This window comes from Saimiri boliviensis, chromosome 14, assembly GCF_048565385.1.
Source record: "Saimiri boliviensis isolate mSaiBol1 chromosome 14, mSaiBol1.pri, whole genome shotgun sequence".
Classification (NCBI taxonomy): domain Eukaryota; kingdom Metazoa; phylum Chordata; class Mammalia; order Primates; family Cebidae; genus Saimiri; species Saimiri boliviensis.
The window spans coordinates 42,960,451-42,974,393 of record NC_133462.1 but is presented as its reverse complement, the minus strand read 5'-3'; the positions used below and the strand labels follow the sequence as shown (position 1 = coordinate 42,974,393).

Here is a 13,943-nt window from a genome sequence, read left to right as displayed (position 1 = left end):
GTGGCTCACGACTGTAATCCTAGCACTTTGGGAGGCTGAGGTGGGTGGATCACCTGAGATCAGGAGTTCAAGACCAGACTGGCCATCACGGTGAAACCCCATCTTTAAAAGCAAAAAAAAAAAAAAAGAAGCAGCAGCAGCAGCAGGGGTTCCCTTGTATTATATTTGAGTTTTGTTTTTCTGTCACAATAAAGTTTATTATGAAAACAGGCTGGTGTGGGGACAGGGGGACAGACAAGTACATTTAGGTCGGGGGGCTCAGGTCCTCCAGGGTCAAAGTGTGTTTTTGGTCCCTGCGCTTGCTCCGGGAGCTGCCGGGGCCTGTGCCCTTCATCTTGCAGTGCTGTAGGGCATCCCTGGCAATATCTGAGATCAATTTCTGGGTGGCTAGGGAGACGAGCCGAAGTCCGCGTCGGTCTGAGGCGTCAAAGCCGGCACAGTTCAGGTGGTAACCAGCCACTGCATCTGGGCTGGTAGGCGTGTAACCCTCCAGCTGCATCAAGAAGTCCACCAGAGGCGCGCTGGACACCAAGGGCTTCCCGTCTCCGGAGGCCGCGCTGGGCAGTACGGAAACCCCGTTCAACATGGCCGCCTCCAGGGGCGCCCCGGCCCGCGCCGCCAACAGTCGCGTGCCCCCAGCAGCTGCTCCAGCCTCAGGCCCCCCTGGTGTCCCCGCAGGGCTGGTCTTGCTCTCCGTGGCGATGCTGGCGGGCAGCGTGCCGGGAGCCGACACCAGCGCCGCCTCGGGATCCCCGCCGGAGCTGCCACGGCTCTTCCGGCCGGTGGGAGAGGCGGTGCACAGACCCGCTTCCGCTTCCGGTCCCGCTGGCGCCGCGCGCACAACCCGGGGTGACGTCACGCGACGCGCGACGCCTGTCCTGTTTGTTTTTGAGACAGGAGTCAGGGTTTGTCTCGCAGGCTGGAGTGCCGTGGCGTGGTCTCGGCTCACTGCAACCTCCGCTTCCTGGGTTCAAGCGATTCTTACGCCTCAGCCTCCCGGGTAGCTGGGACTACGAGCGTGCAGCCACCACGCCCGGCCAATGTCTGTAATTTTAGTAGAGACAGGAGTCCACCATGTTGGCCAGGCTGGTCTCCAGCTCCTGACCTCAGGTGATCCACCCGCCTCAGCCTCCCAGAATGCCGGGATTATAGACGTTAGCCACTGTGCCAGGCTTTTTCTTTTCTTTGAGACGGAGTCTTGCTCTGTCGCCAGGCTGGAGTACCGAGGCGATCCCGGCTCACTGCAACCTCCGCTTCCCTGCTTCAAGAGATTCTCCTGCCTCAGCCCCATAAGTCGCTGGGACTACGGACGCGCGCCACCACACCCAGCTAATTTTTGTATTTTTAGTAGAGACAGGGTTTCGCCATGTGAGCCAGGATAGTCTCGATTTCCTGAACTCGTGATCCACCCGCCTCAGCCTCCCAAAGTGCTGGGATTACAGGCCTGAGCCACCGCGCCCAGCCGTTCCTTGTTGTTTTTTTAAAAAATTACAGCTGGTCTGATGGATAAAGAGAGGAAATCAATGAGGCTGGAGAGAAAAGGGTGAATGGCTGATGTGACGCCTGTGAGTTGATGAGAAGGACCAGGAGCTGGTAAACGAAAGAGGTGGCTCAGGCAGCCAGTGTCCCATGGAAAGGGGTCAACTTGGAAGTGGCTCCTTCAGCCCCCAATGAGCCTTCAGATGAGGCAGCCCCGGCAACAGCTTGACTGCAACCTCATGAGACACTCAAAGCCAGAAACATCCAGATACCCTGCTCCCCTACTCCCGACCCACAGGAAAGGTATCTGTCTTCTTTCCTCTGTCTCTGGGGGTTTTCTTATCCTTTTTTTTTTTTTTTTTTTTGACATGGAGTCTAGCTCTGTCCGTCAGGCTGGAGTGCAGTGGTGTGAGCTCACTGTAACCTCCGCCCCCCAGGTTCAAGCAATTCTCCTGCCTCAGCCTCCTGAGTAGGTGGGGTTACAGGTGCCTGCCACCACACATGGCTCATTTTTGTAGTTTTATTTTTATTTATTTTTTTAGTAGAGATCGGATTTCACTGTGTTGGCCAGGCTGGTCTTAAACTACTGACTTCATGATCTGCCCACCTCGTCCTCCCAAAGCGCTGAGATTACAGGTGTGAGCCACCACACCTGGTCACTTATTTGTTTTTTAAGAGATAGGGTCAGCCGGGCGTGATGGCTCATGCCTGCAATCTTACTACTTTGGGAGGCTGAGGCGGGTGGATCACGAAGTCAAGAGTTTGAGACCAGCCTGGCCAACACAGTGAAACCCCATCTCTACTACAAAATTTTTTTTTTAATTAGCCAGGTGTGGTGGTGTGCGCCTGAAGCCCCAGCTACTCAGGAGGCGGAGGCAGGAGAATTCGTTGGAACCCAGGAAGCAGAGGTTGCAGTGAGCCAAGATCGCACCACCGCACTCCAGTCTGGGTGACAGAGCAAGACGCCATCTCAAAAAAAAAAAAAAAAATGAGGTGTTACTATGATGCCCACGCTGGTCCAGTACTCCTGGACATAAGCACTCCTGCCTTGGCATCTAGAGTAGCTGGGACTATAGCCGTGTGCCACTGCACTCAGGTCTAGTTTTCTGTCTATTAAAAGGACACTGGTTATTGGATTTAGGGTCTACCCTAAATCCGGGATGATCTCATCTTGAGATCGTTAAGAACACCTGCAAAGAGTCTCTTTCCAAATAAGGTCACATTCGTGGGTACCAGGGGCTACCACCCTGACAGGTCTTTTGGCGGGGGCACAATTCGACCCATGTACAGCTGTTTGAAGCTGCTGAGTCTGGAGTAACTTGTTGCACAGCCATAAGGATCTTAGGTAAGTCTTGGCTAGCGGAACCAACAGTTCATCAGCCAGCATGAGCGGGCGGAAGGAGCAGCAGCATGCACGGCCCAGGTGCTGGCGGACAGGCACAGCTGTTGGTGGCGGCGTGCGCAAGGTCTTTTTGGTTTTCTCACTGAGGCCGAAAGCAAGGTCATCAGCTGAGTGAGAATGCAAGAGGTTGGAGGTCAACAAGAAAGTGACAGAGGGAACAGATGGCAAGAGAGAGAACCACACAGACCCGTAGTAGAATGGATGCTGGATGCTCAGGAGGCTGAGGTGGGAGGATCACGAGCCTAGGAGGCAGAAGTTGCAGTGAGCTTAGATCAAGCCAGTGCTCTCCACGCTGGGCAACAGAGCAACACTCTGTCTCTAAAACCTGGGATGGCCAGGCACAGTGGCTCACGTCTGTAATCCCGGCACTTTGGAAGGCTGAGGAGGGTGGGTTACTTGAGGCCAGGAGTTGAAGACCAGCCTGGTCAACATGGCAAAACCCGGTCTCTACTAAAAGTATATAAATTAGCCAGACATGGCGGCACGCGCCTGTAATCCCAGCTATTCAGGAGGGTAAGGCACAGGAATCGCCTAAACCTGGGAGGTGGAGGTTGCAGTGAGCTGAGATGGCACCCCTGCACTGCACTGTGGGTGACAGAGTGAGACTCCGTTTCAAAACAGAACAAAGGAAAAAACATTGAGACCCCATCTCTACAGAAAATACAAAAATTAGTCGGGCATCATGGGGAAAACCTTAAGTCCCAACTACTTGGGAGGCCAAGACAGGAAGATCGCTTGAGCCCAGGAGGTCAAGGCTGCATTGATCAGCCACTACACTCCTGCCTGGGTGCCAGAGCAAGAGCCTCTCCACTTAAACAAAAACGGCAGGCCGGGCGCACTGGCCCACGCCTGTAATCCCAGCACTTTGGGAGGCCGAGGTGGGCAGATCATGAGGTCAAGTGTTGGAGACCAGCCTGGCCAACATGCTGAAATGCCATCTCTACTAAGAATACAAAAATTAGCTGGGCATAGTGACATGTGCCTGTAATTCCAGCTACTCAAGAGGCTGAGGCAGGAGAATCCCTTGAACCTGGGAGGCAGAGGTTGCAGTGAGCTGGGATCGCATCACTGCACTCCAACCTAGGGACAGACCAAGACTCTCCATCTCAAGGAAAAGAAAAACAGGCTGGGCACAGTGGCTCACGCCTGTAATGCCAGCACTTTGGGAGGCAGAGGTGGGTGGATCACCTGAGGTCAGGAGTCCAAGACCAGCCTGACCAACATGGTGAAACCCCGTCTCTACTAAAAATACAAAAAAAAAAAAAAAAAAATCCAGGCGTGATGGTGTGTGCCTGTAATCCCAGCTACTTGTGAGGCGGAGGCACGAGAATCACTTGAACCCAGGAGGTGGAGGTTGCAGTGAGCGGAGATCGCGCCACTGCTCTCCAGCCTGGACGATAAGAACCAGACTCCGTCTCAAAAAATAAATAAAAATAAAACCTATAATCAAACATGTGACTTTCAGGCACATTTCCCAACCTCTACACTCATTTGGAGTGGGATCGTTCTCTGTTGTAGAGACTGTGTGCTGTAAGGTATCTTCCAGCATTCGTGGCCTCCTCCCCACTACCTGACTGGATACCCCCTGCACACGCCACCCCCCACCCCATTGGCAGCCAAAACTGACGCCTGCGGCGGGACCCAGCACCTAGCAGAGAAACAGCGCTCAGCGGATGGTCAGAAATGGTAGCGGGGAAACAGCGCTCAGCAGACGATCGTTTCCCACCGTCTTGCCTCCTGTCTTCTGCTTTTGGTCTCTCTGGCCGCTGTGCACCTGTGGTTCTACCGCTGTGCCCACTTTCCGGAGAGGTAAGTGGGCTGTCCCCGCCGGACACGGAGGAGCTGGGGGAGCCGGCAGGGGAAGCCTCGGCCGGGCTCTCAGCTGCAGAACCCCTTTCTTGGCACCCACAGCAGGAACAGGGGGAAGATGGGGATCTGCGAAGGGGGCCGGGCTGGAGGGCGGGTTCCCCAGAGCCCCCTTGGAGAGATTTGACAGGGCAGAAGTGACCAGGTAACTGCCCGTGGCTGGCGGTGGCGGGCCTGCCCCCGTTTCATGTGCAGTTTCATGGCTGTGTCAGCGGCAGGACAGATCCTAGAGTAGTGGCTACAGATACAACCCCCCAAGCCCCCCGACACCACACACTCTCGGGCAGCGTTCCCTGAGAGCGCCCACCCCTCTGTCCCTCCCACACTCCCCTCACACAATACACATGGAGGAGTCTCTGCTTGGCAAAAATAATTTAATACTTCATCTGGGCAGCACTCTGGGGTGTCGTCCCTCCCTGGCCCCTGTGCCCTGCCTGACCCACTCAGGGACCAGCACCCCATCCCTGCCCAGGCCTTGGGGGGGGTCAGAGACCCCCAGACCCTGTGCCGCATTCCTAGTGAAGCTGGAGCCACCGTAACTAACGCCAGCCTCTTCCAAGAGCCCCGGCTCTGCCCCTGCCTTCCCTCAAAATCCTCCCTCCTAAGACACCCTGTACCGAGCCTGGCATCTCAGCCTCCCGCAATCACCTCTGAGCCTGGAAACTTGCACACTGCAGCCCTGCGCTAGGACCCCGGGAGCTGCCAGGGGATTCAGGGAGTCCCAGAAGGAGGGAGGGGACAGCAGCCCTGTGCCCAGCAAGACACATGATGACACCTGATTCACACACAGCCGGTTTAGACACCAAAGCCCTCCCAGCCCTACGGGGAGGAGCGGCCCTCAAGAGTCCTCTGGGAGCCCAGGGTGGGGGTAGAGGCCTCGGAGGGGGCCCCACGCAGCTGCTCCAGGCCGTCGGCGTACTGGAAGGCCAGCCCAGTCTCGTGCTCGTACATGTCCAGAGCCACCTCGCAGCTCTCGCGCACCACGCGCTCAGGGTCGCCCGTGTGGGCCTGCAGTGCGGCCAGGCAGGAGGGCCGGGCAATGGCGCCCAGGGCCTCGGCACACTCATGCCGCACCATGGGGTTCTCGGCGTGGCGGGCCAGGGCGGCTGCCAGTTGAGGCACTGCCGCCTCGTGCTGCAGCTGTCCCAGGACATAGCCGACCTCATGGCGGAAAAGGGCGCTCCCACAGCGCAGGCCTGCAGGGGAGAGAAGCGGGAAGGAGAGCTCTTTTCGTTAAGACGTGGGGTCTTGCTATGTTGCCCAGGCAGGTCTCAGCCTCCTACCCTGGCTGCCCAAAGTGCTGGGACTATAGGTGTGAGCCACCATGCCCAACCTGGGGTGGGCTGTCTGAGGCCACCCCCTGCCCCTAGACCCAGTGATCAGGGCTGCCCAGGGGAAGTGACCGGAGCCACAGGGTCGGACAGGAACACCTGCACGGGTAACAGGCCCCGTGGGAAAGACCTGGGGCCAGGCCCGGCACGTTCCCTGGGCAGTCCGCAGCCCCATGGCACAGATGCCATCACTGGGCTTCACAGGGAGGCACCACCCAGGACCCCACCCCAGGAGCCCCTCCTCACCCTCGGCCAGCGCCAGGGCGGCCGCCTCGCCTCCCGCATTGCGCAGGGCGAACATGGCGCGGTATCGCTCAAACAGCGGCCGAGACTCATCCAGCAGCGCCTCCCGCAGGCGCCCCACGTCGCGCTCCTCGGCCGGTGGGGCGGGGTCCACGGAGAGGTAGGGTCCCGCCGCTGGCTCCCCACCGTGCTGCTGCAGCCACTCCAGCCTACGCACGGCCAGCTGGCAGGTCTCGGCCACCTGCGGGGAGGGGGCACGTGAAGAGCGGTAGGTCCTGGGGAGGCCGCAGGGGTCCCCCCCAACCCTCCCATGGCAGCTTAGCAGGGGAGACAGCCACCAGCAGGGGTGGCTGACTTGCCAGTGACCAGGGAAGGCTGGAGGGGCTGGGGAAGACCTCAGGGAGGAGGTGATGTGGATGCAGAGACTAGAACCAGCTGAGGGAGGGGGTCAGGTGGAGACCCGGGGATGGGGAAGCAGCTGGCGCAAAGGCCCCAAGGTAGGACCGTGCGGGAGGGGTGAGGGCCGAGGGGACAGGCAGTGGCTGGGCCTAACTAGGACAGGCCTGCGGCCACGGTGAAAACTCGGGATTTTGTCCTAAAGGTAATGAGACAGCGTGAGAGCTTGAAGCACAGGACAGAGGAGCAGAATTCAGTGTCACACATGCCTCTGCTGCCCGGGAGGAGAAGAGATCGCGGGTCGGGGTAGGATGTGAATGAGAGGCAGAGGGGAGAAAACACGCGTGTCCACACGAGCACGTGCACACCCATGTCCGGAGCGGCACGACTCACAGCCACAAAGCAGAGGCAACACAAGCATCCAGCCACGGTGAGTGGATCGACACAGCGTGGCCGTCCATGCCACGGAACGTGGCTCAGCCACGAAAAGGAACAATGGGGCTGGATGCAGTGGCTCATGCCCATAATCCCAGCAGCTGGGGAGACCGAGGCAGAGGGTCACCTGCATCCAGACAGCCTGGGTGACAGAGCCGGACCTCATCTCTATAGGGAAAAAAAGTAATGAAACAAATTTTTATTTTATTCTTTTTTTCATTACAGAGATGAAGTCCCGCTCTGTCACCCAGGCTGGAGTGCAATGGCAAGATCTCGGCTCACGGCAACCTCCACCTCCCAGGTACAAACGATTCTCCTGCCTCAGCCTCCCCAGTAGCTGGCATCACAGGCGCCCGCCACCGCGCCTGGCTCACTTTTGTATTTTTAGTAGAGGAGGGCTATCGCTGCGTTGGCCACACTAGTCTCAAACTCCTGACCTCAGGTGATCCATCTGCCTCTGCCTCCCAAGGTGCTGGGATGACAGGTGTCGGCCACGGCACCCGGCAATAAAGCTGTTACTTTACAAAACAGGGAGAGATGTGGGAAGGCAGGAGGCCCCTGAAGGGGTCTGGTGGGCTAGTGCCAGGTATCGGAGGTAGAGAGCACTGAGTGGGTTCAGAGGGGTCTTGGCAGAGGGGCTGGACGTGGGGGTTCAGGGAAAGGGCTTCAGGCCGGCTCGGGCTCAAGGCCCGGGATGAGCTGGTTGTCGCCGTTTTGCCAAATGGGGCACAGCAAGTGTCCGTCTGGGTTGTCGCCCTGGCCTCCCTCATCCCTGGGGCATCCTTGGCCAAGTGGTCGCCCTGGCAACCAGAGATGGGGAGGGCGTGAGGCTGTTCCAGGCCAGGGCTGGGGCAGGGCGGGGCTTCCCAGGGACCCGAGGCAGGCAGGGAGACAGGGGCCTGGTTACCTCGATGACGGGGTCCGACGAATACTGCTTCAGGAGCTCCAGAACTTGGGGGTCCCCGATGGCCCCCAGGGCCTCCCCTGGGAAGAAACCGCCAGAGAGGTCACGTTGGTGGACTGGGTGTCGTGGCGGGATGTGTGGGAAATAGCCAGCTCCTGTGGGACCGGAGGACACCCCTCCCACAGCTCTGCCCCTCTGGGGAAGCCCCGTCTCTGGCCATGGCTGATTGGAACAGCAGTGGGCACAGGCTCCCCGCTGGACCAATCAGCATCCCCTCCCCAGCGTGAGGCATTGCCTGGAACCTCACCAGGCTGCCACGCAGAGCAAAACACACCCCATCTGGCCCTACGCCATGTGACAGGGACACGGTATGTCCCCACAACTCGGGGTCACAGCTGACAAGCAGCTCCAACAACCCAGGAGGTCGGGGTTGCAGTGAGCTATGGTCACACCACTGTACTCCAGCATGGGCGACAGAGTGAAAGCCTGTCTCAAAAAAAAAAAAAAAAATTCCGAAAACAGGCCAGGGGTGGCCAGGCGCGGTGGATCACGCCTATAATCCCAGCACTTTGGGAGGCTGAGGCGGGTGGATCACCTGAGGTCGGAAGTTTGAGATCAGCCTGACTGACCCACATGGAGAAACCCCGTGTCTACTAAAAATACAAAATTAAAAAAATCAGCCAGCCGTGGTGGCACGTGCCTGCAATCCCAGCTACTCCGGGGGCTGAGGCAGAAGTGCTTGAACTCAGCGGGGTGGAGGTTGCTGTGAGTCAAGATCGCACCATGGCACTCCAGCCTGGGCAACAGGAGCAAAACTCTGTCTCAAAAAAAACAAAAAAAAACAGGCCAGGGGTGCCAGCTGGAGACTGCAGAGTTCAGGGTCACTGAGGGTACACTTGGGTGGGTTCAGACGCAGGCGTAGCAAGCCCGGGTCGCAGCAAGGCTCTCTGCAGAGCCCTGGGTGCCGAGGTTCCTTGGATTTGCTCAGAATCGAGCTCAAGGGCTCTGCCTGTGGGGCAGTTGAGCGGGTGGCTTTTGCCTTTCCTGAACGTCGAAGTTGGCATCTGGGCACCTGCCTGGCAGGCTCCCTCTGCTGGAAGAAGTCTTGTGTGCACCTCCCACACACTAATTGCAAATGAGGTTGCTGGTTACAGAAGCACAGTCCCCATGGCACAGACACACCTACTGTCTGACCCATGGCTCCCATCTGCTGTCTGGGTCCCTTACTAGAACAGTCCATTTTTGGAGACAGGGTCTCGCTCTGTTGCCCAGGTTCCAGTGCAGCGGCACGATCATGGCTCAGTGCAGCCTCAACCTCCCTGGCTCAAGTAATCCTCCTGCCTCAGCCTCCCGAGTAGCTGGGACCACAGGGGTGAGCCACAGTGCCCGGCCTGTATCTGTGTTGCCACTGTTTTGTCTCTTACATACGTGACAGGGCCTGGCACACAGTAGATGCTCACTAAATGTGTGTCCAATGAGTGGAGTAAATCTAATACACATTAGGGGTTGGGGATCTACAGCTTGTCCCCTGTTCGTTTTTATAGGAGTGAAGAATGCTTTTGGAACTTTTAATAGTTTAAGGCCGGACGCAGTGGCTCACGCCTGTAATCCTAACACTTTGGGAGGCCAAGGCAGGTGGATCACTTGAGGCCAGGAGTTCAAGACCAGCCTGGCCAACATGGCAAAACTCATCTCTAAAATAGTAAAAATACAAAAATTAGCCAGCCTGGTGGCGAGCACCTGTAATGCCAGCTACTTGGGACGCTGAGGCAGGAGAATCACTTGAACCCAGGAGGCGGAGGTTACAGTGAGCCAAGACAGAGCCACTGCTATCCAGCCTGGGTGACAGAGCAAGACTCTGACTCCAAACAAATAAATGGTTTAAAACAAAAAACCAAAGGGATGACACTTCCTGATGTGTGGAACTTACAGAAAATTCACAGCTCAGCATTTAGAAAAGAACTTTGTTTTTTGTTTTTTGTTTTTTGTTTTGCAGATACAGTCTCACTCTGTCACCCAGGCTAGAGTGCAGCAGAGCAGTCTCGGCTCACTGCAGCCTTGACTTCCCAGGCTCAAGCGATTCTCCCGCCTCAGCCTCCCAAGTAGCTGGGACTACAGGTGTGTGCCACCATGCTCAGCTAAATTTTTTATATTTTTTAGAGACACGGTTTTGCCATGTGGCCCAGGATGGTCTTGAACTCCTGAGCTCAAACAATCCGCCCTCCTGGGCCTTCCAAAGTGCTGGGATTACAGGCCTGAGTCACCGCCCCCAGCCCAACTGAGGTTGTCTGGGCTCGCAGCCTCAGCCATTCCCTCTCAGGGACTTGACTTACACCGGCTGTACTGAGTGGCTGTCTGGCTGCAGAGCTGCAGGTATTTGCTATCTGGTGCTTTATGGGGCAGTTAGCTGACCTGACATTTATCAGGTCCCTGAGTGAGGACAGGGACACGAGGGGTCATGAAGAGGTGAGGCAGGAAGGAGCGGGTACCCGCGACAGACAGGCACTCACCTGCCTCATGGCGCACCATGGGCTCCTGACGGGTGTCTTGTAGCACGGCCACCAGCACGGGGATGGCGCGGGCATCCTGCATCTGGCCCAGGCAGTAGGCCAGTTCGTGCTTGAGCAGGGCGGAATCGTCACCGAAGGCCTGGCTGATCCAGGCGATGGCACCCGGGCCGCCAAGCCCCCGCAGTGTGAACAGCGCCCGGAAGCGGGCGTGCAGGGGTTGCCTGGGGTCCACCAGCATCCGCCCAATGGCCTCCACCTCCTGCTCCGTCACCATCGTGCTGTCAGTGGGCCCCGGCCTTCCACAGCCCGGGCTAAACCTGGGTACACGGTGGTATAGGAATCTATGGCAGAAAAATGAGAGTCCACGTTAGAGGCCCCCTTCACCAGCTTGTTGGCTTGTTCCTAGGACCTGGGCAGGGGAACTTCCTGCCCACTGACCCACCTGAGCATCTGGGCTGGAAGCCCAGCTCTAACCCCACCTGTTAGCTGTGCAGCCTTCCATAAATTGCTTTCCCTCTCTGGGCCTAAGTCTCTGTACCGCCTCTTGCCCATAGGCCTGTCAGAAATGACCGCCACTGTCAGCTTTCCACACAGCAGCCAGAGGGACAACTGACCCCCAAAATGGCCCCAGCGATCCCCACCTAATATTCATGCCTTCATGTAGCCCCCTCCCGCTCTGAACAGGGCTGACCTGTGTGAATGTCAAGAAGATAGAACAGAGCAACACTTCCAAGGTTAGGGCATAGAAGGCACAACAGTCCCGTCCTTGCTTTCTCTCTAGGGGAAGTCAGTGGCCATGTTGTGAGGATGCTCAAGCAACCTTTTGTAGCAGCCCACGTGACAAAAAAACTGAGCCCTCCCACCAACAGCCATGTGAGAGAAGTGGGCTGGCAGCAGCTCGACCAGCCCCCAGCAAGCCTTCGGATCACGTAGCCCCAGAATGTCTCCACTACGGCCTTCCCAGAGGCCAGACCCAGGGCAGCTGTGTGCAGCCGTGGTCAGTGTTGTCTGTCTTTTGTCTCACTTTGTCGCTAGGCTGGAGTGCAGTGGCGCAATCTTGGCTTTCTGCAACCTCTGCCTCTCAGGTTCAAGCAATTCTCGTGCCTCAGCCTCCTGAGTAGCTGTGACTACAGGCATGTGCCACCATGCCTGGCTAATATTTTCTATTTTTTTAGTAGAGACAGGGTTTCATCGTGTTAGTCAGAATGGTCTCGATCTCCTGACCTCATGATCCACCTGCCTGGCCTCCCAAAGTGCTCGGATTACAGGCGTGAGCCACTGCACCAGCCTGTTTACTGTTGTTTAAGGTGGCCAAGTACAGTTTTTGGTTTTTTTTTGTTGTTTTGTTTTTTCTTGAGACAGATTCTCACTCTGTCACCCAGGCTGGAGTGCAGTGGCGTGGTCTTGGCTCACTGCAACCACTGCCTCCCAGTTTCAAGCAATTCTCCCATCTCAGCCTCCCAAGTAGGTGGGACTACAGACATGTGCCACCACACCCGGCTAATTTTTCTATTTTTTAGTAGAGATGGTGTTTCACTATGTTGGCCAGGCTGGTCTTGAACTCTTGACCTCATGATCTGCCCACCTCAGCCTCCCAAAGTGCTAGGATTACAGGTGTGAGCCACCACGCCCGGCTGTTGTTATAGCTGGGCTCTTTTTTTGAGACAGGATCTTGTTCTGTCACCAGGCTGGAGTACAGTAGTGTGATCATGGCTCCCTGGAGTCTCAAACTCCAAGTCTCAAGCAATCCTCCTGCCTGAGACTCCTTAGTGTCCGGGTCCACAGGCTTACACCAGCATACCCAGCTCATTTTTATTTTTATTTGTAGAGATGGGATCTCACTTCTGACCATGTTGCCCAGGCTGGTCTCCAACTCCCAGGCTCAAGTGATCATCCTGCCACAGCCTGCCAAAGCATTGGGATTACAGGTATCAGCCACACACCCAGCCATTGTGGGGACTTTTGTTACCCAGCTTAAATAACAGAGTCAGGAGCACTTTCAGTATGTAAACTGGACCATATCGCTCCCTCGCTTAAGATCCTCCTGTGCCTCCTCACTACTCTAAACTCCCTGGCAGTCCCAAAGGCCCTTCATGGCCGCCTCCCATCACCTCTTCCCAGTCACACGGGCCTCCTCGCTGTTTCTCCAGCATTCGAGGCCCAGTCCAGCCCTAGGCCCTTGGCATTTGCTATGCTCTCCATGAGGAATATTCTTACCCAGATGTCCCCAAGTAGCAGGCCAGGCCAGGTCTCACTAACGCAGGCCTGCGTAACAACCGTTTCAACACTGACTGAGTGGTTAAGTTAAACATTAAAAGCCAGAAGAGGCTGGGCACGGTGTCCCACGCCTGTAATCCCAGCACTTTGGGAGCCTGAGGTGGGCGGATGACGAGATCAGGAGTTCAAGACCAGCCTGACCAACATGGTGAAGCCCCATCTCTACTAAAAATACACAAATTAGCTGGGCATGGTGGCTCATGCCTGTAATGCCAGCTACTCAGGAAGCTGAGGTAGAAGAATTGCTTGAAACTAGGAGGCAGAGGTTGCAGCGAGCCGAGATCGTGCCACTGCACTCCAGCCTGGGCGACAGAGTGAGACTCCTCCTCAAAAATAAATAAATAAATAATAAAAATAGGCTGGGCATAGTGGCTCACACCCATAATCTCAGCACTTTGGGAGGCCAAGGTGGGCAGATCACGAGGTCAGGAGTTTGAGACCAGCCTGGCCAATATGGTGAAACCCATCTCTACTAAAAATACAAAAGTTATCCAGACGTGGTGGCAGGCACCAGTAGTCCCAGCTACTCAGGAGGCTGAGACAGAAGAATCACCTGAACACGGGAGAGGGAGGTTGCAGTCAGCTGAGATGGTGCCACTGCACTCCAGCCTGGGTGACAAAGCAAGACTCCTTCTCAAAAAATAATAATAATTTTTTTTTTTTTTTTGAGACAGAGTTTCACTCGTTACCCAGGCTGGAGTGCAATGGCGCAATCTCGGCTCACCGCAACCTCCGCCTCCTGGGTTCAGGCAATTCTCCTGCCTCAGCCTCCCGAGTAGCTGGGATTACAGGCATGCGCCGCCATGACCAGCTAATTTTTTGTATTTTTAGCAGAGACGGGGTTTCACCATGTTGACCAGGATGGTCTCGATCTCTTGACCTCGTGATCCACCCGCCTTGGCCTCCCAAAGTGCTGGGATTACAGGCTTGAGCCACTGCGCCCGGCAAAAAATAATAATTATTAAAAAATAAAACCTAAAAGAGCCAGTGCCCTCACATAAAAGGCTGGAACAAAAGCCCACCACGAGTTTTGCCCAGGCCTTTCCTGGGCCTTCAGGCATGTCAAGGAAAGAATTGGTGACAGCAGCAGCTGACACTTA

General features: G+C 56.4%; 2 protein-coding genes and 1 pseudogene across 3 annotated transcripts in view; 1 reads left to right on the top strand and 2 right to left on the bottom strand.

Annotated features, from left to right (window-relative positions):
- Positions 1-170: 170 nt before the first annotated feature.
- On the bottom strand, positions 171-2,763 carry LOC120362657 (transcription initiation factor TFIID subunit 10 pseudogene; annotated as a pseudogene).
- Positions 864-13,943, top strand: part of FZR1 (fizzy and cell division cycle 20 related 1) — a 50,687-nt gene continuing 37,607 nt past the window's right edge. The window contains exons 1-3 of one of the 2 annotated variants that reach the window (XM_074384807.1): positions 864-4,690; positions 6,923-7,147; positions 7,378-7,453. The gene's annotated coding sequence lies outside the window, so the exon portion shown is untranslated. Of the gene's footprint in view, positions 4,691-6,922; positions 7,148-7,377; positions 7,454-10,901; positions 12,495-13,943 lie in introns of those variants that run through there. The other variant, XM_074384806.1, reaches the window with a different exon arrangement.
- Positions 5,105-10,840, bottom strand: DOHH (deoxyhypusine hydroxylase). Its single transcript, XM_039466960.2, has 4 exons — positions 10,567-10,840; positions 8,060-8,136; positions 6,325-6,562; positions 5,105-5,943 (listed from the first exon to the last, which is right to left on the bottom strand). Exons 1-4 carry the CDS (start codon positions 10,838-10,840, stop codon positions 5,567-5,569), a joined length of 966 nt encoding a protein of 321 aa, XP_039322894.1. The 3' UTR covers positions 5,105-5,566.